Below are 22,721 nucleotides of genomic sequence, written 5' to 3' on the forward strand. Positions count from 1 at the left end.
TAGAATAGAGGGAGGAGAGCAAGGAAGAAATGTAAGTTCTGATTTGGCCAGCATTGCCATCAGTTGGCATCACTCTGTTCATGCCAAATGTTTAAAGCCAACTTTTTATCTAGTTAAGGCACTGTGTATGTTCTAAGTGGCCACCACCTCTATGAACTGTTTACAGTTCCTTGATGGGTCTAATTTGTCTCTGTGTTCCTCTGCCCTCTGAATTTCTGGCATAAGTGCATCTGGATGTTCGATTCAAGTTGACCTGGGGGCAAGAGTACTTCATAGATGGTGGTGTATGCTTTCACTGGAAGTGCATAATGTCTTCTTGGTTGCATTTTATGATGCCAGCCACCACTGATAATCATAGCCCAGATTCACCGCTTCATTAGGACTTGCAATTTGATGAATTCGAAATATATCATTCCATACTCATTTATTTGCAAGAAGATTTCTATGAACAGAAAGTATCTCTCGTGCATTATTGTGTTATCCTGAGGGACAGTCTGTATGGGAAAGGCAGGAAAATGCTTGATTCCACCCCTTTACCCTTATTTAAACCCTTATTTGTCCTTTAAAAGAATCAATTCCCTAGAATTCTCCAAAGGAGAATTATATTATATTTAGTATTATTATAAACTCATGGATCTAAATATGTCTTATATTTCAATACACTGATGTATGGCATCCTTAGTGGTAGTTGTGTTTTAATACTTCCTTTTTCTTGTTAGCATTCTCTTTTCATATTTAATATCAATACCCAGATAAACATTAAGAGAGCAGACTTAACTGTTTCTCTAAACCCAAGTAAAATTTAGATGAAATAGTTTTTTTGCAAAAAAAAAAAAAAATGTTTAAAAGTGATGCACACATTTAGGGTTATTTATGGTTGTCCCAAGATAAACTATTCTGTACCCCAAAGCAAACATGAGGTAAATGACATTGCTGTAAGATTTTTTAACCTGCTTCAAGAATCTGGTTACTCTGGTTCTAGTTTTTATAATCTTTAAACATTTTGAACTTCACGCAAGTAAAGTCCTATTTACTGATTGATATAGTACTTTAGGGACCTGTTTTGAAAAAAAAGTATTAGAGAATGGAAAATGTATACATTGTATTTAAAATTTTTTTCAATGTTTAATTCTTTAAATGAGAATGTCATAAACAATCTCTATTTCTCTCTCTCTCTCTCTCTCTCTCTCTCTCTCTCACACGCACACACACACACACACACACACACACACACACACAAAACAGCAGATTGGCAGAGAAAATTAACAAATTTAAATCATATTCCCTGTTCTCAGAAAAACGCTGTAATGTGGCATGTGAGGAAATATTATTCAGTAATGTAGAATAATTTGAATGTTGCCAAATTTCTCAAAAACAATTCCATATTATCACTAAAGAAAAGTGAAATCTGGAAAAAAAATGTATTTAAAAGTCTGCTTTGTATACTACTGAACTAGCAAACCCACCAAAAGCAAAACGCACTACTTTTGTTAGGTGAAAAGGGTTGAACAAGCAAAAGAGAGTGAGAGAGACAGAGAGAGAGGTCTTACTATATAATTGCAACTATATTTCAAAAGCCTGACACAGATTCCCTATAAAATTCTAGAACTTATTTTTAAACAGATGATTGTGAATACTTGGGGGGAAAATAAACCAGAGATATGATGAAGATAATGTCACTGTAGAAAGACTTCTAATGATTTTATAAATACTAATTTACTCATTATGACAACCTGATGAGGTAGTAATGATATAATCCCCATTGTACGGAAAAGGAAACAAAGGCAGGGATGTTAAGTGACTTTTACAAGGTCATAAGACTAGGAGATGGCAGAGCTGGAATATAAACCCAGGAAGTCTTCCTCCAGAATCCATGTTTTAAACCATTAAAATAGGTTGCCTTTCTTCTTTTTAATTTTCTTTTTATTTTAGAAAGAACCATTTTTTAAAAATCCTCATGACATCATTGTGAATTTATTAAATAAAAGTGAGAAAAATATTGATTCATTCAGGGGGATTTGGGGTTACTTGATGAATGATTCCCAAAGAGAATCAATTAGTAGAACATTTCAGCCTATTAGGAAATCTCTAATGACAAGAGGAATTGATCTCTTGATTTATACTGTTTATTTTCCTCAGTGATTTAAGGTAATATAAAGTAATACATCCTTTTACAATTTGGAAATGATACAAAGATGGTATAAATAGCTAATATGATAGTTTGGAGTATTAACACTCAAGAATCTCTAAAGAGCCTAAATCAATAGACTGGAAAATAAAAAAATTAATATGCATAAATGCAAATCCCTAATACAAGTAAAAGATAAAGAATTGGCTTAGTAGAATCTCATGTCAAAAATGCATGAGATTTACCGAGTCACACATTCAACTAGCAAAAATAGTTATGAACTATGACTAAATTTATAAACTGTTGTCCAAACTGAGGTTTATGTTAGTTCTGGTCTCTTCACTGGTGGGTTCACTTCTAGAGTTATATGCAGGAGAAGGGTAGTGAGGATGGGGCTTATTTAAGACAAGGAAGGTCAACCAAGAGGCTTGATGAAAAATTGTCAGAAGAAATTAGAATATTTGGTCTGGAAAAAAGAAACGCCACAGGTACTGTAGCAGAGGACTTAAATATTTAAATGGTTAGACCGCAGAAGAATTAGTAGACATTTTTCCAAGAAAATAAAGTTAAAGTAGAAGCTATTGAGATGAAAATGAATACCTTCATCACTCTTAAATTTGGTGAAAATAGAATAGGCCTTCTATAAAATAGATATATAAAATGGGTAGAGAGGATGCAGGAATGATTTCTCCACCATGGAGGGAGCTGGATTACAAAACATCTAACATCCCAAGCCTATGACTCTTCATGTTCTATGAATATTAAACAGTAAAAGTATATGGGTTTCACTGATACATAATAGACTAATACAGAACATCTAATGATTTAATATAATCTTAGACATTTAGCTATTAGGGATTTAAGGTAGAATTATTATTGTGTAAACAGTATATGTCCTTTTCCTCCCTCCTCAAAGTTATCTTACTAAAATATTTACAGTAGTCCAAGACAATCAACCAGAGAAAATCTAAATTCAGTACTTGAGCAGACTCTGTCATGGAGGCTTGCATTTAAAGCAAATAACAATGTCATAGTGGTACTGTCCTCACCTATATAATTTTCTTTTCCTCAATGCTTTTAATTTCTTTTCCTTTCAATGCCAAATCCTATGGCTCTATGGTGCTTGAGAGTTTAGTTTGTGCTGCTTCCATTAACCACAGCCTAAGATTCACATGGGTTTGAGTTAATCAGAACTCAAGGATCAGCAATTTTTTTCTGTAAAGAGCCAGCTAGCAAATATTTTATTCAACACTGCCTTTGTATTTGAAAGTAGCCATAGACATTATGTAAATTAGAGTGTGGCTAAGTTCCAAAAAAATTTATTTATGGGCACTAAAATTTGAATTCCATATAATTTTCATGTGTCATGAAAGATTATTCTTCTTTTGATTTTTTTTTCCAACCAGTTAAAAATGTAAAATCATTCTTAATTCACAGTCCATACAAAAACTGACAGCAGCGTAGGTTTTACCCAAGTTCAACAGCTTGCAGACCCTGCTCTACTGCTTGAACTGGTAGGTACATTTTCATAAATAGGTTTATAAGAAAATCATTGGAGTTCCTTTAGTTCGTAGAAATAGATAACAAAAAAATTTTTTAAGCTTGTGACTCTGAGAGCTATGGTTTTGCTTTTCTTCTGTCCTACAAATTCTTTTTGCTATTCTCATTTGGGTTGAGTTTTAATTTTAATTCTTGTCATTACTGTCAAAAAATGTAAATAGCACATTCCCGCATATGGACGATCCCTCAAAACCTATTTTCTCTGGTTTTATCATTTCTTCCAGTGGGGGTAAATCTTCTTTGGTATTTAACATTTCACTTTTAATTGGCCTGCATACTTAGAATCTTTTCAGGCAAACAAACTTGTAGGCTCTCTTCTAATTACCCACTTGGGTCCCATACTCTTTAACGTGACATAAGAGTCAACCATTTTCTTTGGGGAAAATAAAAATTTCCCCTAAATTAAGTTTAATTAATATGTATCATGTGAGTTTACTAAACACTGCTTCGAATGAGTGAGACAATGAGAATGTTGAATTCTCAGTAATAACTATTATCAAAAATGATCATAAATTGAATCAATACCTTGATTAACAAATCAGTTCCTTCACTGATGACAATGTAGCACTCAGTGGCATTCTCTCAGGAAAGAATTTTTTGGTAGTTGATCTTGGCCTCCTGTGATATTTCTTGTTATTTTCCTCTGGTAAGGATACTTCCAAAAATTATTTAAGGAGCAAGTACACATCTTTGTTTATAGAGTACTATTATATGAAATATTCCCATTTGCATATTATTCAACTTTCTATATAAGTAATGACACGGTCTTTACAAAATGTATAATGATTTGAATGCATCACAATAATACCATACAGAGTATTTTCATTGCCCTAAAAACCCCCTGTTCTCCATCTGTTCATCCTCTGTTCCCACCCACTAGCAACCACTGATCTTTTTAGGATCTCCATAGTTTTGCCTTTTCCAAAGTGTCCTACACTTGAAACAATAAAGTGTGTAGCCTTTTCAAACTAGCTTCTTTAACTTAGCAGTAGGCATTTGAGTTTCCTCCATACCTTTTCATGGCTTGATAGCTCATTTCTTTTTAGCTCTGAATAATATTCCATTGTTTGGCGGTGAGAATTCAGCTAAGCTACTCTGTGGTATTGCTGCTTCAGCATCCATTTTGTTTGATCACGTGGCCTTCGGGGACCTTACACTGACACTAGCCCCCTTCATGCAAGTGCATTCTCTAGACAGCAGCCAGAGTCATGAGCAAATGTAAGTCCCTGGTATGAATCCCCAAAAGCCCTTGTGATCAACAGTCTTCTTAGATAAGACCCCTGGGAGGCTTACCAAAACCCTACTCTTTTGGTTTGAATTGGCCAATCCAGCCCCAGCCTGGAAATCCTGAAGTACCCCACCCATGGATCCTAATAAGGCCATTTGCCTCGGGTCCTGCCTTGTTGTCTCTGTCTGCATTCTGCCTTGACACCCCTGTCTGGTCCCTTGAGGCATGCCAAGTACTTCCTCCATGACCTGTGAGTAATAAACTTCTCTATTTCATTTTTTCTCGTGGTCTGTTGTTGAACCATGGCTCACTCACTTAACAAATGCTAATTCAGTTTTTGGAAGTATAGCTGACTTACAATATTAGTTTCAGGCGTACAACATAGTAATTCAATATTTTTATAGATTACTTTCCATACAAAGTTATGACAAAATATTGACTATATTTTCTGTGCTGTACATTACATTCTTGTAGCCTACTTATTTTTACTTAGTAGTTCAGTACCTCTAATCCCCTTCACCTGTTTTGCCCCTCCCTCCCAACCCTCTCCCTTCTGGTAACCACTGGTTTGTTCTCTGTATCTGTGAATCTGTTTCTGTTCTATTTGTTCATTTGTTTTACTTTTTAGATTCCACATATAAGTGAAAACATACAGTATTTGTCTTTTTCTGTCTGACTTATTTCACTAAGTATAATATCCTCCAGGTCCATCCACATTGTCACAAATGGCAAACAACAAAGTCATCGCACACGGAGGTACACAATTTTTTTATCCAATCACCTCCTGAAAGGCATCTTGGCTGCTTCCAAGTTTTGGCAATTATGAAAACAGCTGCTATAAATACCCATGGGCAAATTTTTGTATAGACCTAAATTTTCAACTCCTTTTGATAAAAATCATATGATTGTATGGTAAGAGTATGTTTCGTTTCATTAGAAACCACCAAACTGTCTACTAATATGGCCATACCATTTTGCATTACCACCAGCAATGAATAAGAATTGTAACAAGGCCTTTTATATGAAACATGCTCCAGACACTCCCCTAAACTCACATGTATTATATCCAGAAAAACAAGATAATAATTATGTCAAATATGGATAATGCAGCATGAGGTATCTTTTACTTAGTTTAAAAATTAGTAATCTATTCTGACAATGCGAATGGTACGGATGAACCTATTCGCAGGGCAGGAATAGAGACGCAGACGTAGAGGATGGATGGGTGGACACAGAGGGGGAAGGAGAGGGTGGGATGAATTGGGAAACTGGGATTGACAAATATACACTACCATGTGTAAAATGGATGGCTAGTGGGAACCTGATGTATAGCACAAGGAGCTCAGCTCGGTGCTCTGTGATGACCTAGATGAGTGGGAGGGAGGTCCAAGAGGGAGGGGATATATGTATACGTGTAGCTGGTTCACTTTGCTGTGCAGTGGAAACTAACACAGCATTGTGAAGCAACTATACTCCAATAATAAATACATAAATAAAGTACTTTGATTTAAATATACATTATAAAATAATATGAATGAAAAAGTATACACACGCATATTTAAAAGTATACACATACCCTCCCACACACACATATACAGAGAGAGCCAGAGAAGTGTGTATATATACACATATGTGATACCTGTATAACAATAATGTTATCTTGCACTTACTGTGTATTTTTGAATTTACAAAAAATTTCAATTTTATTATTTCATTTAGTTTTTACACCCACACTGTATTACACATTTTTTTAGGTGTAGAAATAATCAGAAAGATTTAGTTACATGCCCAAGGTGACACAGCTAGTTAAGTGGCAGAACCATAGTTTAACCCTTCTGGTCTTCTGAAAACAAATCAGATACTATTTTCCACACCTTATGGCTCATAACACCACACACACATACCCACATACCCACAAACACAAACACAACTGTACATATAAGCACATACACACAATCTGAAGTATATCATTTAAAATGCTATGTTCATCTCTCCCTTAGTAGATATAATAGAGAAATTCAAGTTAGCCTAGCCTGCCTAAATATTGTACCCCTGGTTCTAATTACTATAAGTGACTTTTTTTTTCTCATAATCTATTTACTATCACTTAGCTTTGTAGAGTTAGAACTACTTGTGGAGTAAGAAAAATGGATTGAGTGATGGTGGCTTAAGATGATTTTGGCTTAAGGCAAATCAATCACGTAATTAAACAATTACCTTAATAACAGATGTCTCAACTCTGGATGGGGGACTCTGAACTTGTGCTGCTGCCGCCATATTGGCAATGGTGCTGAGGTGGTTCATCTGGCTCATTGCCATGGTGACAGATGCTGGAGGTAGACTGACAGGAATTAGAGGGTGGGGCATCATCATAAAAGGCAGTTCCAGTCCTGTAAAAAATACACATATATCATCATTTCTCTATTCAAGTAAAACAATGAAACATGGTATATCTCATTAATTAAAATGGTTAAGGACATAAATCATTGAAAATTGAAGCATTTTAAAATGTTCTAATAATGAGAGTCAAAGGAAAAATATTTGTCCCCTTTGTATGCAACAGTGCCCACTTATCACTCAGGGAAATTAGGCTTAAAGCTAACCAGTTTGGTGCCATGTTCTATCACTCACCACTCTTCATTTATGTTTAATACAAACAGTCAGTCCTTTGCTACATTATTCTTCTGATCAGTCTAATTCTTGTTTAAAATACTATGGTTTTCTTTATCACGTTTAGCTGTCTAAATGTAGTGTACCTATCTACTATGTCCTATATTTTACTATCCGATCATTAGATTTTTTTATTCTTTGCAACTATCATTTTTAGTGCTCAAAAATGCCATCGTACCATTTGGCAGAAGGTGGCTCTGCTGAAGATGGTGGAGAGGATGGCTGACGGGAAGGTTAAGCGCGCTAGGTGTGCGGGGGCGGGTAACAGAAGCCTGAGATCCCCGGGGTGGGGAAGAGTACAGTGTTTCCTTTTCCCAAGAACCTTCACTGCTGCCTGTGGGGAATGAATATCAATTATTTGGATACAATATTATTCCAAATCTTCTACTGAATATTTGGAAATGAGGTTTTAAAAAAGCCATATCAGACGTAGAGAATGGACTTGAGGACACGGGGAAGGGGAAGGGGAAGCTGGGACGAAGTGAGACAGTGGCATGGACATATATACTCTACCAAGTGTAAAATAGATAGCTGATGGGAAGCAGATGCACAGCACAGGGAGATCAGCTCGGTGCTTTGTGACCACCTAGAGGGGTGGGATAGGGAGGGTGGGAGGGACGGTGCAAGAGGGAGGGGATATGGGGATATATGTATACGTATAGCTGATTCACTTTGCTATAAAGCAGAAACTAACACACCATTGTAAAGCAATTATACTCCAATAAAGATGTGAAAAAAAAAAATCACATTTGGAGATTGGCTAAGTGATTTCTTGGGAAATAAGCTCAAGTAAGTAAATTTCCCCTAAACCATATTTTCTTTTTGTTTTTCTATTTCTTAAATACAGTCTCAAATTTTCTGAAAAAAAACATTTTTACAACAGGTAGCCTATTTGTGGAGACTACTCCTGTTTGACTAACCAACTTAATATAAAATGAATTCTATTATATACCTAGAGAATTAATTACTTCTTGGAACTGAAGCACACTGATAGTTATAGAACCCAAAGTTATCCTTGTATAATAGAATCCCAGTCACCCTTCAGAGTTAAAGTTCCTAATTTAATTCCACAGAAAATCCTAAACATAGAATCATTAAATGCCCAACTTGGTTAGACATGGTCCAGGGAACACAAAGATCATTTACAAAAGATAATAATATCAAAGCAATAAATTAAATGTGCGTGAATCAATAAATATATCTCTTGTTTTCAACTGCAGAGAAACTTAAGTTTATGACTGTGGCAATACAGGTGCCAAAGTCAGAACAGTACCTTTAAGGGCGTGTATTTCAATATCATGGCCACGTCTCAGATTAAATAGATCTTGAAACACCTTAATAGGGTACTCCTTGGAAGGTTTTTATATATCATTTCAATTTAAGCATGTTCTCGGATTAAATTATTTTACCATTAATTTATTGTTTAACTGAATCTGTTGAATATACAAACTACCCACTTGAAAGAAAGTTTCTGTAATATCCCTGTCAGTTTATGAGTTTTCATTTCTTAAAAAAGGAAAAGAAACCATGTTTCCATATAATACACTTAGAAACAGCAAAGTTGGTAAAACTCCAATTTAAATGTTTTAGCTCTATTAAGAGCCTCATTGTAAAATCTCTAAGACATAATTTTTAATGAAGAATACTTAGTTGCTGCCATGATTTTTTTTCCATTTACTTCAGGAAGACAGTTAAGGTTCAATATAAATTCAAACTCATTAGCTCAATACTGTCTGGATCTTAGAGTAAATTGTTCAGAAGTGGGTAATGAAAACTCAATTCAAATTCTTCAGCAATCAGACAAAGCAATTTTATTAAACAATGAAAAGAATCAATTAAATGGATATCTTTATTATTTTACAAGAAACCAGGACAGCTTTGGCTAAAAAGAAAAGTTTATAGCTTCATACAGAAATGACTCACATAAAAGCAATCTCTCCAGCTTGCTCCTACACTATGATATAAAAGTTCACTTCTATATTCACAAACTTATACAGCTTATTTATCTACTCATGACTTTTTTGACGCTTTATACCAAGGTCCTAGTCAAACATGCAAAAGCTGTAAGTACATAAATTTTTTGAACATATTACGTCAAGAAAGCACTCAGTGACAAAACGTTTTAAACACTTTCACTTTATATTGTCTTTATCAAAGTATATGCAAAATTCTTCGTTACATATTTACTTTTTATGTTATCATTTAAAACAAGAGTTAAAGCATAATCACCAACTATTTGGATATAGAAATAACACTTTGGAATAAATGTTACTGAATATGGGAACTGCATTGGAAATTTATGAATAATAGATAATTTTCTCTTTATATTTCATTTATCCAAGGATTACATTTTTATAGTAGATTGCATTTTTGAGGTTAACTAATATTAACTAATATATGGAGGAGAGAAAAATATTCACATTCATTATTTTGGATTGAGTTTGAGTTCTGCTTATACCTATTATCTACTTTTGTTTCTCTGTTCAATTGAGCCAACTTCTTTTATTTACATCTAGATTACCAGTTAATAAATGGGAAAAGCCATTTTCCCAATATACTTCAATTTCACTCTTGTATCAATAGAGAAGCACTTATAATTCTATTTTTTCACATTATCAAAGTGTAAAATATAAAGTTAAAATTCTGATTAAATCATTCTGGTAACAGATTATATACAAAATACTACCTATTTCCACATCTCTTTTGGATCACAGGATATCAGTCCCTTGTGTAAGGGTAAATATCAATCATCCATATATGAATTTGCCATAGCAAGTGTATAACACTAGATTGGATTTTCTCACTACATAAAATGCTCCTAGCCATCTCCGCCAATCATCATTTGTTAAATACTCATGATGTTAGCTCATTTGGGTAATAAATAGAGCAAACAATTAAGAAACTAAGTCTAATGAAAAATATACAATATATAACCAAGTCAGCTGTAAGTGATTTTTGCATAATTTATAACATCCTTCTCCTCTATTAGCATGAATAAATAAGAATTGAAAATAGGCCACTTCAGAACAAGACATGCCCATAGTTATTAAATGTATAATTTCAAGTGCTTTGGTTTAAGCCAATATATTTGATATAAGCAGTATCTATGTGTGAGCCTACACACAAACATGCATACACATATACACCTTTAAGATTAAAGCTTATTATTATGACTGCATGAAAACTTACAGGAGACAGCAGATTTCGCATATAAGAAAAGTTCTAACAGTTGCTAAGGAGAGTTACAGAAAAGAAACAGAAAAGAATTGATTCTTTTCTCTTCTTCCATTCTTGTAGAATCCTACCATTTCTTTGACTTTACAGTGGAATAAAAAGACAAACTTGATCTAGCCCTAGTATCCTCAAAGAACATATTCTATAATAGGGGGTAGAGACATGTATGCAAAAATTCAGACATTTGATAAATATATAAAATGGTTTTGAACCAAGGAAATTGGTCATGAGCTCATGAAAAGATTCAGCACATCCAGCTGTTTGATTATCTAGACACTATATCCATATTTCACTGTGTTAGAGGGAAGGATTAAAGGGAGAGAGGATCTCCCACACATAGTCCTAAACACATACTGTGGAGAAGCATGGGAACAATCTCAGGCTAGACACCTGCTTACACAGGTGGAAATAAAATCTGCGCTCTGACTGATGGCAGAACACACAGGCAGCTGTTATATGATGAAGTTAAGTAGTGTAACCACAAGCATCAGGAAGGCCAGCTCCTCATGCAATGGTGTGATTTTGGTGGAGTGAGAATTAACAAATGTACCATCTTACAGCAACCAGATGTAAGTGGGCACATGAACGCAAGAGGAAAAATTGAAATTAACACCTGATTACCAGTTTTGTCTCTAGCTAAAACCTATTAATGATGCATTTATATAACCTGAAACAGTTTATTTACTCTGCCTAATTATACCGAGAGTAAGAATATATCTTTAATTATATATGCAAATATATGGAACTTATATACAAAAAGTGATTGTGTGTGTTTAGGTTTCCTTTCCTGTAAAAGATGTGTATTTCTCAGGGACAAGCAAGGTGATTTTAAGGTTCAGTGTAACTGAAATTCTGATTCATAAGGAATAGGTATGGGACGTTCCCTGCTTGCACGCTCTGCACCTCCAACTTTAAAACATAGTCGTAGGTTCTGAAAAAGTAAATAGCTTGGTGGACTATCTTAGTCTTTTTTCTGAGCTCAGACTATATTTTGTATCCTTCCATTTTATATTTTTATGGTATTTTATGATACATATTTTATGATGGATCAGGTTATAAACAGAGAAATAGACTACTTTGGGGAGAAACCCTTAAATTTGGAAGCCATCCCTACTTTAAAGGTAACCAGATTGCCAAACAGAACTGATGGATAACAAATATAAACTAGTTTAATTTTTCCTCTAATTACTGCCTTCAAATATGCTCTGTTAAGGCTCCCTCTTCTGCCCCTTAATAAACTTGAGCAGATTTTGAGTATAAGAAAATCCATTCTAGTTAACACCACTCTCTGCGTCCTCATCCCCATCAGCACTTGCCAGCCCTAGGGCCTAGGTAGCTGGAAGACAGAGGGGTTTGGACAGCTTTTCATCCATCTATTCTCTTGGGTAGGAGGGTGAAGTTCTCCCATCCAACCAGTTCCTGCTCAAGTCCACTGTCACTTCTATGGCTATGCCTATTGGCCATTGACATCTCTCAGGTGGCAGGTGCCTAAATGCCAAGTATTCCCTGCCAAGTAATGTCTGATCATTTAAGGGGGTCTTCCAGGGGAACCTCCTAACTGCACAAGTCCCTGACAATGGAAATCTCCTGCAGCTTCCTGCTCTTCTAAGCTCCCCAAACTGCCATGGTCTCTTGAAACTAAGGTCCTTCTCCTGGTGTGGGTCCTTTTGTTCTGATGATGTCCACTCTCTCTATTCTGTCACCTCTCCTCAATTCTTTCTCCCCTTGCTCAAACATGCACAGAAAGCAGATCAGCAGTTCACACCAAAGCAGACATCCAGCTATGAAATGAGGTGGAGGCATCTGCAATCCTTGAGTAATTCTCTTGAAACTCCTCTCCCTGCACTTGGTGGTGAGGAAGGACTCTCAAAAAGGAATCACTAAGCCACAGCTCCCTCCATTAGGTGCTGTCTTTTCACTACAATGTTTTCTCCGAATCTCCTCTCCTGTGTTGGTCTTCCCCTCTTATAAATGGAGGAAGAGGATGTCTGTGGAGTCTGGAGTGATAGTTAAGATAGCAACTCTGGTTCAGCTGCTATTAATAAGTACTGATTGGTATTTACTTTTTGTAAATTGAGGAGTACTTGGTCCCTTTTGTTCTTGTGTGGAACCACAGGAAAATTTCTATTTAATATCTTGTTACATAGCATATTCAGTAGAACCAACAACAAATATGACTATATTATAAGTAGAATTTTAGTAACTGATTCTTGTAAAAAACTGAAAGAAAGGGAAAGAAATATGAATGCTCAACATTTGCAATGTTATTTCACAAATCAACTGAAACTTTATCAATTGAGACAGTTCAAAGAAAAAAGATTACATGAATAAAAAAAATAAAGAATGATTAAATGTGGAGATAATCATTAATAAAAGAAAGAAGATCATTTTTTGGAACACAATTTTTATGTAGGAAAGGACACGAAAACTGCTTTGGGTAAGGATATTATTACTGTTTCTCTTTAATTAAAAAAAAAACTATGGGTATGTATATCAGTGGTACTGATTAAAATCCTAGCCCAAATAATTACATTTATTACTGAATCCTAAACATAGCTAATAAGTAATAGGTTCCAAAAGAGAAGGCCACTGTATATTTTTTAATGAATTTTGGACAGAGTGCATGTAAAGTAATCAAACACAAAGTTAAAGTGATCTGTAGAAAAGAAATGCCTTTAAACCACCATGCATTAAAAGAGTAAAAGTATATTTAAATGTTATTATCTTTTATACCTAGTTGATATGTAACTATTTGTTCAGATTTTCCCACAGGCTGACCCTGATAAAGGAGGCAAATCTCAAAGGGACTAACGGTCACACCACAGCTTAGTGAGTGACACTGATAGACTGTGACGGGAACCTGACATTGTCAAGATTCGTTTACAATGAAAATGATGGCAAGAGCGGGCATTTACTCCATACCATTGGAGACCACTTAGAAGGATGTCAATGCCATCTTAACAACGGAATCAAGACTGCTAAGGAAAAGTAAATACTAGTCTCAGACACTACAGATGTTCAGCTGTTACTTCAGCGGTAGGTGAGAATAAACAAGCTATTGTCTTTTAGAGGATAAACTTCACCCTAATAAAAAACGAGATAGGAAGCGTCAGCAGTAATACTAGTATTTTGCATAAATAGGAGAAACAGTCCTTTCACGAATTACTATAATGTAATCTTTTAAATCTTTTTCTGGATAATGATCTGAGCTCAGTGATCTAGTTTAGCAAGTAGAAACACTGAAATCTTCCGGTGTTTTGGTTCAACTTTATCAAATTGCTTTATTTTAAAATGAGGAAGAAGCAATCTGTAAAGCGTACTATTAATTGGGGAACAATTTAAAATGTTCCAGTTTAAGTACAGTGGTTTAGCAAAGAAAACAGCACAAACACCTCCTAATTGGTATTGCACAATAATGTCCACAGAGCAGGCCATTTCCAGAGTCTAAAATTTATATTTGTACACATATCCTGTTTGATTTGGAAGTGCTATTTTTTCTTAGAGAGAAAGAATAATATTGTCATGAATTCTAACTATCCCACTGCCAATAAATATGAGTCATTTAGGAAAACATGTTACTTTCCCAGAAATAGGCATTTTCTTTAGTTATCTGTCATTAACTAAACCTAACTCTGAGTGTTACATATTTGTTAACTAGAAATCTAAAACTCTTGCCATACAAGGAGGTTTCTATTTTACCTGTGTTGTTTTCTTTTGAATGCAGAACTGTTTTGAAACATTTTATTTTATATGTAATGGTGATAATATAATACTGGTGCTATCAGTGTCCTTGGACTCAGCAGAACTATGATATTACCTAAATTTCATCAAGTTGAGATACTTCCATTGCCTTACATACTCCACAGTGTTGTTGAAAGTAGCATAAGTTAAGCTGTTGCACAAAGTGGCACACAAAATACTGGAAATCAGAACTGTTTATTTTTAAAATTTTGCTTGAATATTATTTACCATGGCTAATGACTAACTTGCAAGAATAAGAAGCAAATTGTAAAATCAGAGCTGAAGTTCAAGTCATTAATGTCAGATGGGATACATAAATGGATACTTGAAAAACAGGCAGATATTATTAAAAAACAGTTACACTGAGAATCTTTGAGGAATCATGGCAAACTGGAACAGCATTAGGAAACTAAAAATAGACAGTGGTTTCCATTTAAATAACCTTGATTTGGAACTCATGAAAGTTATTAGACTAAATTATTATATAAAGAATACAGTACTTTATATATTTTCCCTTTTTTCATACCAAATTCCAGAAAGTTTTGATGCAACTTAAAATAAAAGAAAGAAGGCCATTACTATAAAGATAAAAGGTTAAATACTTAATGTGGAGAAGACAATGATAATTATATCAGAAACACTTTGCTTGTTGATGTTGTTGTTTTCTTTGGACTCATTAGCACTATGTTGTTAACGAGGTAAAATAGATCCCCCAAACAAAACAAAGCAAAACAAACAAATGCAGACTCAGACTGGTAAATAGTTACATAGAACTCAGTATAGGAAAGAAATAGTAGCTACATTAATTGTATTGACTAAATATTTGGGTGTCTTGTTGATATGCATGACTCTAAGCAAGAGTCAAATGTTTCTATTCAGTGGAAATTAAGATATTGCAACAGATAGGTTAATTTCTACAGCTAAAGTATAATGCTATTACGGACAGTGTAGAAACAACAATACTAGGAACATATTTAAGCTTTCCAATCTAAAATATATGCATAAAGTTCTTCAGAATAAAGCAGTTTGGAATAATGTATCCATGTTAATTTAACTGCATCTTTTAACCTTTCTCACAGTCAATGTCAATGAATTTCTACCTCTTCCCATTTTAACTCATCAAATTATTTTTCCATTAGGCAAACAAATGAACTAGAAATTCTCCACTCTAAAGATATTGTAATTTCCCTATAGAGTTACAATTACATCAAATAAAATTTCAAGTTAATATACTTTCTATACTGTTACTAGAGTACTCAAAGCCATGGTATACAATATTAGCAATTTTATGTTCATGTGTAAGTGTTGCTCATGGTCAGTTGAAATCAGTTTTAACTTCCAGTGTTTCATATAATATTTTCAATTTCAAATTATTTATGTTGAAATTGAAAAATCTTCTCACTTGAGCCAAAATTGCTATTTAATTTTCTAAAAAGCATAAAACTCTTATAGGTAGGATAGCAGGCTCATGGAATTCTTTTGATATCTCTCATATGCATGGATCTAAGTGTTAAATTATCTTCTCCCCAAACCTGGTTAGCCTCAAAGAATGACATCACCAGATAGTTGTATAAGGCACAAACCTAGGAATCATCTTTATCTCCTCCTCTTTCACTGTCCAATTCCTGTTGATTTCATCAATGTGATTTATCTCTACTTTGTTTCTCTATCTTCTGTTGTAATCATATTCAAGGACCATCATTACTTTTAAGTACAAATCTTACATTGTCACTCCCCTGCTTAGAGGACTTCAGTTGTTTCCCATTGTTATTAAGTAAAAGACCCAACATTTCTTTTCTTAATGTAAGCACCAAATGATCAGGCTTATGCCTCTTTTGCTCGTCACTGTATCCTCAGCATAGAACAAAGTAGGACTAACCCTGCCAGTTTTTGAGTTGAGAGTTGCAAACCCACACCAATTCTTACATTCACACGTGATAAACTTCAGTGTGGCATTCAAAAATGATAAGCTATAGCCTTTGTTCTTGACCAGCTTATAACAGAAAAGAGAGATAGACAGATATAGCATATATGCACATAATCTTATCCTTTGGAATAAAAATAGAGAAGATGAAGAATAGGAAATATGTCTAACATTTTAGAAATAAACTTCTTAGAATGTGGTAATCATTTGGATACAAATGGAGATGAAAAGAGTAAAATGTGAGAGATAACTTCAGTATCTAGTTAGCAATTGGGGATACGGTAATATTATTAATGATGCAATGAAGATGGCGATGATGATGATGATATCTAATATGTATCATCTGCTTTCAAGGTGTCACTCATTATGTTCAGCTTTTATGTGCACTATCACACTGACACTTTAGAACCTCTGAGATAGATCCACATTAGTATTATTAAAGTTGATTAAACTTGCCCTGGGATTTAGATCTTGGAATTCTGAACTCACAATACCAGCTTTTAATCACCTTTATGAGGAAGATCAGGTTTCATTATGAATAAAAATCCATTTGATTCTGGACTTGTTGAATATGAGATAGTTCAGAAGCACTCAAATGAGATTTACAACAAGCACTGGAAATATGGCATTGAAATTTGGAAGGAAAGCAGATGCCCAGTGAGGAAGATTTGGATGTCTTTGATTTGTAAGTGGGAGATTAAGCCATGATGCTTGAAGAGGGTATAGAAAGTATAAAGGTATTTCTACTAAAAGTATATTGCTACTGAAAGCCACAGAATAAGGTCCAAACAAGCCAAGCTGGATGACTTAAAAATAAAGCCTAGGGAGCTGAGCAGGAATAAGCACAATTTGGTATATGACTCCCACAGTAAATTCTTAACACTAATGGGTGTCAATGCATTTTTATAATTTCAACTCTCCCCACTTACTGGTAAGCTATAATATTCTTTTAAATAAAATAGTCAACATGAATGCCTGACAGATGTTGGGTCCTCAATTAATACTGAGTGAAGAAATGTAGAACATTATCATTGGATTTAAAGATTTAACAATCCTAACTACGACTTAGGCAGATAGCCTAAACAGAGACAAAAAACCAAATAGACACAACTAAGCACAGTTTGAGAAGGTGCCATTAGTCCAACTTATAGTATGACAAATAATTGTAATATCCAGTAATTACAAGGTCCCCCTTAAGAACACTATGGAGAGATGCAGCTTTAAATCAAGGGACTACATATCACAAAGAACTCAGCAGATTTGAAGGACCATAGAAATAATATTATATCCTAGTGGTAGATTACATGCAGATGGCAGGCGTGTTGAAAGCTACTGTTTATACAAAACCAAATCATTCTTTCCATAGCTTCTATTATACGTAGTGAAGACATACTATTCAAAGCACTTTTCATCAGTTTTTCATGGGCAGACGCAGCAGGAGATTTTCAAGGTCAAAATGACCACTAAAATTTCAGTTGCTGGCGATGAAAAAAAAATACTTTGAAAGATGAGTAGTAATATGGACAAATTTATTTCTAATTTAATTCCAATGCAGGAATTAAATATAAAAGCATTCATCTTTATCCCAAGAATAAATGGATACAATACGCTTTTTTAGATTGGTATGACAATGTGAATTAGAAGAAGAGAAATAGTTAGAAACTGTTTTGAAATGAGGATTGACTTTCTGACAATATCAACACTCTTAGGTCAATATAAAGTAAAACTTAAACATCTTTATTCATTTTTTAAAAATTAATTAATTTATTTATTTTTGGCTGCATTGGGTCTTCGCTGCTGCGCGCAGGCTTTTCTCTAGTTGAGGAGAGCGGGGGCTACTCCTTGTGATGGTGCATGGTCTTCTCATTGAGGTGGCTTCTCTTGTTGTGGAGCACGGGCTTAGGCGCACGGGCTTCAGTAGTCGTGGCACGCAAGCTCAGTCGTTGTGGCACACGGGCTTAGTTGCTCCGCGGCAAGTGGGATCTTCCCGGACCAGGGCTCGAACCCGTGTCCCCTGCACTGGCCAGGCAGATTCTTAACCACTGTGCCACCAGGGAAGTCCTATTCATTTCTTATTTCAAAAATTATCTAGTGCAATTGTTATAACCATAATGTCACCAATGAAAAATATGAGAGAATACAACCAACTTAATGATTCGAACAACCTAATGAACCAATGATTCAGTTGTCAGAATTAAGTGCTAAACACAGGTTTTATGTTAATTAAAAAAAAAACCCGCCCACACAGGGTGACTGATATTTGGATAAATGAGTCATATTCATTATATTTCTTTTCTTCAACAATTTTTCTCAGCATCAATATTAAAAAGACACATGCTTTATTGAAAAATAAATGATGAATGATGAAATTGCCATCTTTTCTCAAGTACTTAAATAACTAAAACTTTCAAAAATCTTGAACTTACAAAAGTAACATCTATCCAAATTATCTTTATCTATAATAAAGTCATTGTATTTTAAATATTTGCAGCGTAAAAATAATTCTACCTATTAAAAATAATTATCTTCTAAGAGGGTCCTTAATTATTGAAAAATAAATAACTATCTAATTGCAAAAATACTCTGTAATAAAAACTTATACTGATCTGTTAGTTTCCCTTGTGATCACAAAAACTTGTCTTAAATAATTTCAATATCTCCTCCAAAATTAAAATAGGCACCATTTCTACTTCTAGTCTGTTCTGTTCTATCATGTACATTCTCTCACATCATTCACACGGAACGTTAGGACCATCGTCCACAGTCACAGATGGTCTCATTTAGGTGTACCTGGCCTAACACCTGGGCAAATACACCTTGCTAAGTGTTGCTCTTAATTAAAAAAATATATTAAAAAAACTATTTAAGACTTCAGTTAATAGGCTAAACAATTTTTCAAAACAAATTAACTACTCAAGAACTTCTCTTTTGAAATTTTGTTCTAAGGGCTTCCTATAACTAGCTACTTTTCACAAAGAAGCATCTGGAATATGTTTTGCACCTTATCATATATTTGAACTATTTTCACAAAATTATAATTATCGTATGGACACAGCTATAAACAAAAATTTTAAAGTGATTTGTTTTTAATGGTTTATGTGTGTCAGTACTATGCGGGATTTTTTGAAATATTTATATCAGTATATTGTTATCTATTTTAAATCTAATAAATTTTTTAAGTGTTAAGAATTTAAGAATAGAGGCTTAATTTTAAATGTGTCAAATCTCTACTGACTGTGAAAATAAGTTTTGAAAATCACTCCATGATGTGCATTTACTCAGGTTCATATTAACATGTGTTTAAATTCTGGCCCTGAATAAGATTTCATGTTCTTGTTCACCCAAAGATTCAAGTTAATACTGCATATTGAAAATCTTAGAAAGAAAGGGGAAGAAACCACAGACTATTAAGATTATGATGCAGTCATAGCAAATAGAAAAAATATAAATAGAAGATAAATAATTTTAAAAATATCAATATATAATCATAAAAAGAGAACCAAATGCCAAGAATATTATGGTATGCAGGCCAAGGAATAAAAAATTATATTTAAACATCACTGCACAACATACAATTTATTTTTCTGTATATATTTGAATCATAGAATGTTATAGTACAAAATAGACACAAAAGTCATTCATTCTTTTGTTCTTTTAACATATATCAAACACCTACTACATGCCAGGCAATGTTGCAAGCAATGGGAATATAGCAGTGAAGAAAGCAGATAAAAATCTATGTCCTCAGGGAGTTTATATTCTCATTGGGAGGTGGGTAGAAAAAATAATAAGCAAATAAATAAAGTGACATGACACATTAAATGAAACACCTGTCATATAGGGATGAAAGAATTTTTGCATATACATGACGTATGTGTGTACGTGTAAGCATGTATGTTAGGAGGGTACATTGGGAAGCGTTTGCTGAGAAGATAACACCATCAAGCACCATCCTCTCCTTTTACAGCAGAAGAAACTGAGGTTCAGGATGATAAAATGAAATGCTTGAGGTCGCATAAGTCTTCAGGTGAAGAGCTGGACTCGATCACACTTACTTGCCTGACCCGTGGTCCTAAATCCTTCCCACTGTACCACACAGAGCACACCTACTTCAGAGAATTGCCTGGGCTGTGCAATGAAGCAAAGATAAACACGAATGGTGGATCTGGATGGCAGGTGGGTAGCTCAACTGACTGGAGGAGAAAGTACGTATTAGGAAAGCATCAGGAGTCAGAAAGAATTAGGTAGGGTAGGGAGATGAGAATGAAAGTTTTCAGATGTCAGGATGATGAGTTTGATCATCATCTTAGGCAGGGGAAAGATATGATTAACGTGATGTATCAGATAGTCAGAAGGAGGAAAAGGAACTCATCATCAGGAATAATCATCCCAAGTTCTGTCATCCACCATATCGACATTGATATGACCAGGGCAAGAATCCTGATTCTCATATTTCACCCCACTGGAAAATTGATAAAATAGAAAAAAAATATTGTGTTCTTTATCATTAGAGTTTTCTAAGATGATGACTGAAGAACAAATTGGTTTCCAGAGGCAGACATGACAAAACAATTATATCGAGTGAGGATATACTGCATACTCTTCCCCATATCTGAATCCAGTGGCTTGGAAACTAATTCCTTTTATATATGCACTCTAGAGATATTTCCCAATAAAAGGAACACTATGTGTATCTTGTTCGGAAGTCTTCACATAAAAGATATAATTTACTCTTTCTTAATAGGAGGTAACAGCTTACCAGTGAATATGGGTTATGTAGAATTCTTAGGAAAGCAAGTTGGGGGGATGCTCTGAGTGACACAACAGGAGAACATAAAAAGGAAATATTCCCCCCCCAAATTCATGATTTAATAATAAGGTTTCTGAAATATAACAAGTTTGACTTTAATATTTTATTGAAAAATTTAATCTGGGAATGTGTTTTAATATATTGCTACTTCTATTCTGTGCAGAATATATATTACTATTCTGTAGCACCTTCAATAACTGTTATCATATAGAATATTATACACATCCGTAGAGAGCAAAACAGTGTTTACTATCCTGACATTGAAAAATATGCACCAGTAAAAATACATCCCAGCCTTAGCCGCTATTCTTGCTATTCACTTTTCTTCACTATTCACAATTCTTATATTCACTAGAATTCCTCAATACTGACCTCAAAAATAACAATATATATTATGTAGGTAATAATTTCTAAATGATGCCATAAACATTTTGATTTCCAATACTATATAGAATGTCTTATTAAAATATCCAAATATATACATGCAAAAGTACTTATTTTCCTTAGCTTGATAATATCACAGAGCATGATAATCCTTCATTTTGCCTGAGGAGGATTTTATTTTTCTTATCAAATCCATAAAATGATCATATTATTTTACGTTGCTAACATGTAAAATAAAACACAATATGATTTTTATTTGTAGAAGATGTCTCTATAGCTCATATCATTTACTTTAATGATTTTTGTTTTCTTACTCCAAAATTTTCAAGTTAAATTCTATATTTATCTGGATGCTTTAAGACCAGGTAAACGTGCTAAAATACATTTTCAAGCAGCTTACTCTGCATAGACTGCTTTTAAAAATTCAAAACAGCCCCCATAGCAAATGTCATTTCTTTCATGGTTACAAAATGCAAACTCCAAGTGTTTTATCCTAATGAATAAATGAGTTTGTCCTTTATGTATAAAATATAGTTTGTGTTTGTTGCACAAGTTTTTAATAATAGATGAATTTTAGGTTTGCTCTAACGTATTCAATAAAGTGTGATTAATCTGGTTTTTCAAAAATGCAAACTAGACATTACTATATTACTTTGCAAAATGCACAGCTTGCAACATTATTGTCTCAGTGGGATCTTAAATTGAATTGTAAAACGTGTCTTATTTCCAGTTTGATTTATGTAAGAGATAGCAGTGGATAATGTCCCTTTTGAAGTTTCACTGCTTTGTGTGAGCAAACAATATAAACCTAAAATTCATCATAGAGTTTATTAGAATCCCAAGCAAACTTTCCAGTTATGTTTGACTGAAATGAAAATTATGATGGACTCAGAATATCACATTTTCAATGAAACAACTTTTTGAAGTTTACTGTTATGAAGGATTATACAATACATTTTTGACATTTTCTGTGATTTTTATTATGGTATTTCAAGTAATTACCAAATCATGTTTTTCTCTAAAAAAGCTTTCCTGTGCCCTG

At 34.1% G+C, this 22,721-nt stretch overlaps 1 protein-coding gene across 1 annotated transcript in view; it reads right to left on the bottom strand.

The window, feature by feature from the left end:
• Nucleotides 1–22,721, bottom strand: part of DACH1 (dachshund family transcription factor 1) — a 411,546-nt gene that overhangs the window by 124,319 nt on the left and 264,506 nt on the right. The window contains exon 4 of the mRNA XM_036832080.1: nt 7,134–7,306. Coding sequence (XP_036687975.1) covers nt 7,134–7,306 — 173 coding nt within the window. The remainder of the gene's footprint in view (nt 1–7,133; nt 7,307–22,721) is intronic.

Source organism: Balaenoptera musculus, chromosome 18 (genome assembly GCF_009873245.2).
Source record: "Balaenoptera musculus isolate JJ_BM4_2016_0621 chromosome 18, mBalMus1.pri.v3, whole genome shotgun sequence".
In the NCBI taxonomy this organism is placed as follows: domain Eukaryota; kingdom Metazoa; phylum Chordata; class Mammalia; order Artiodactyla; family Balaenopteridae; genus Balaenoptera; species Balaenoptera musculus.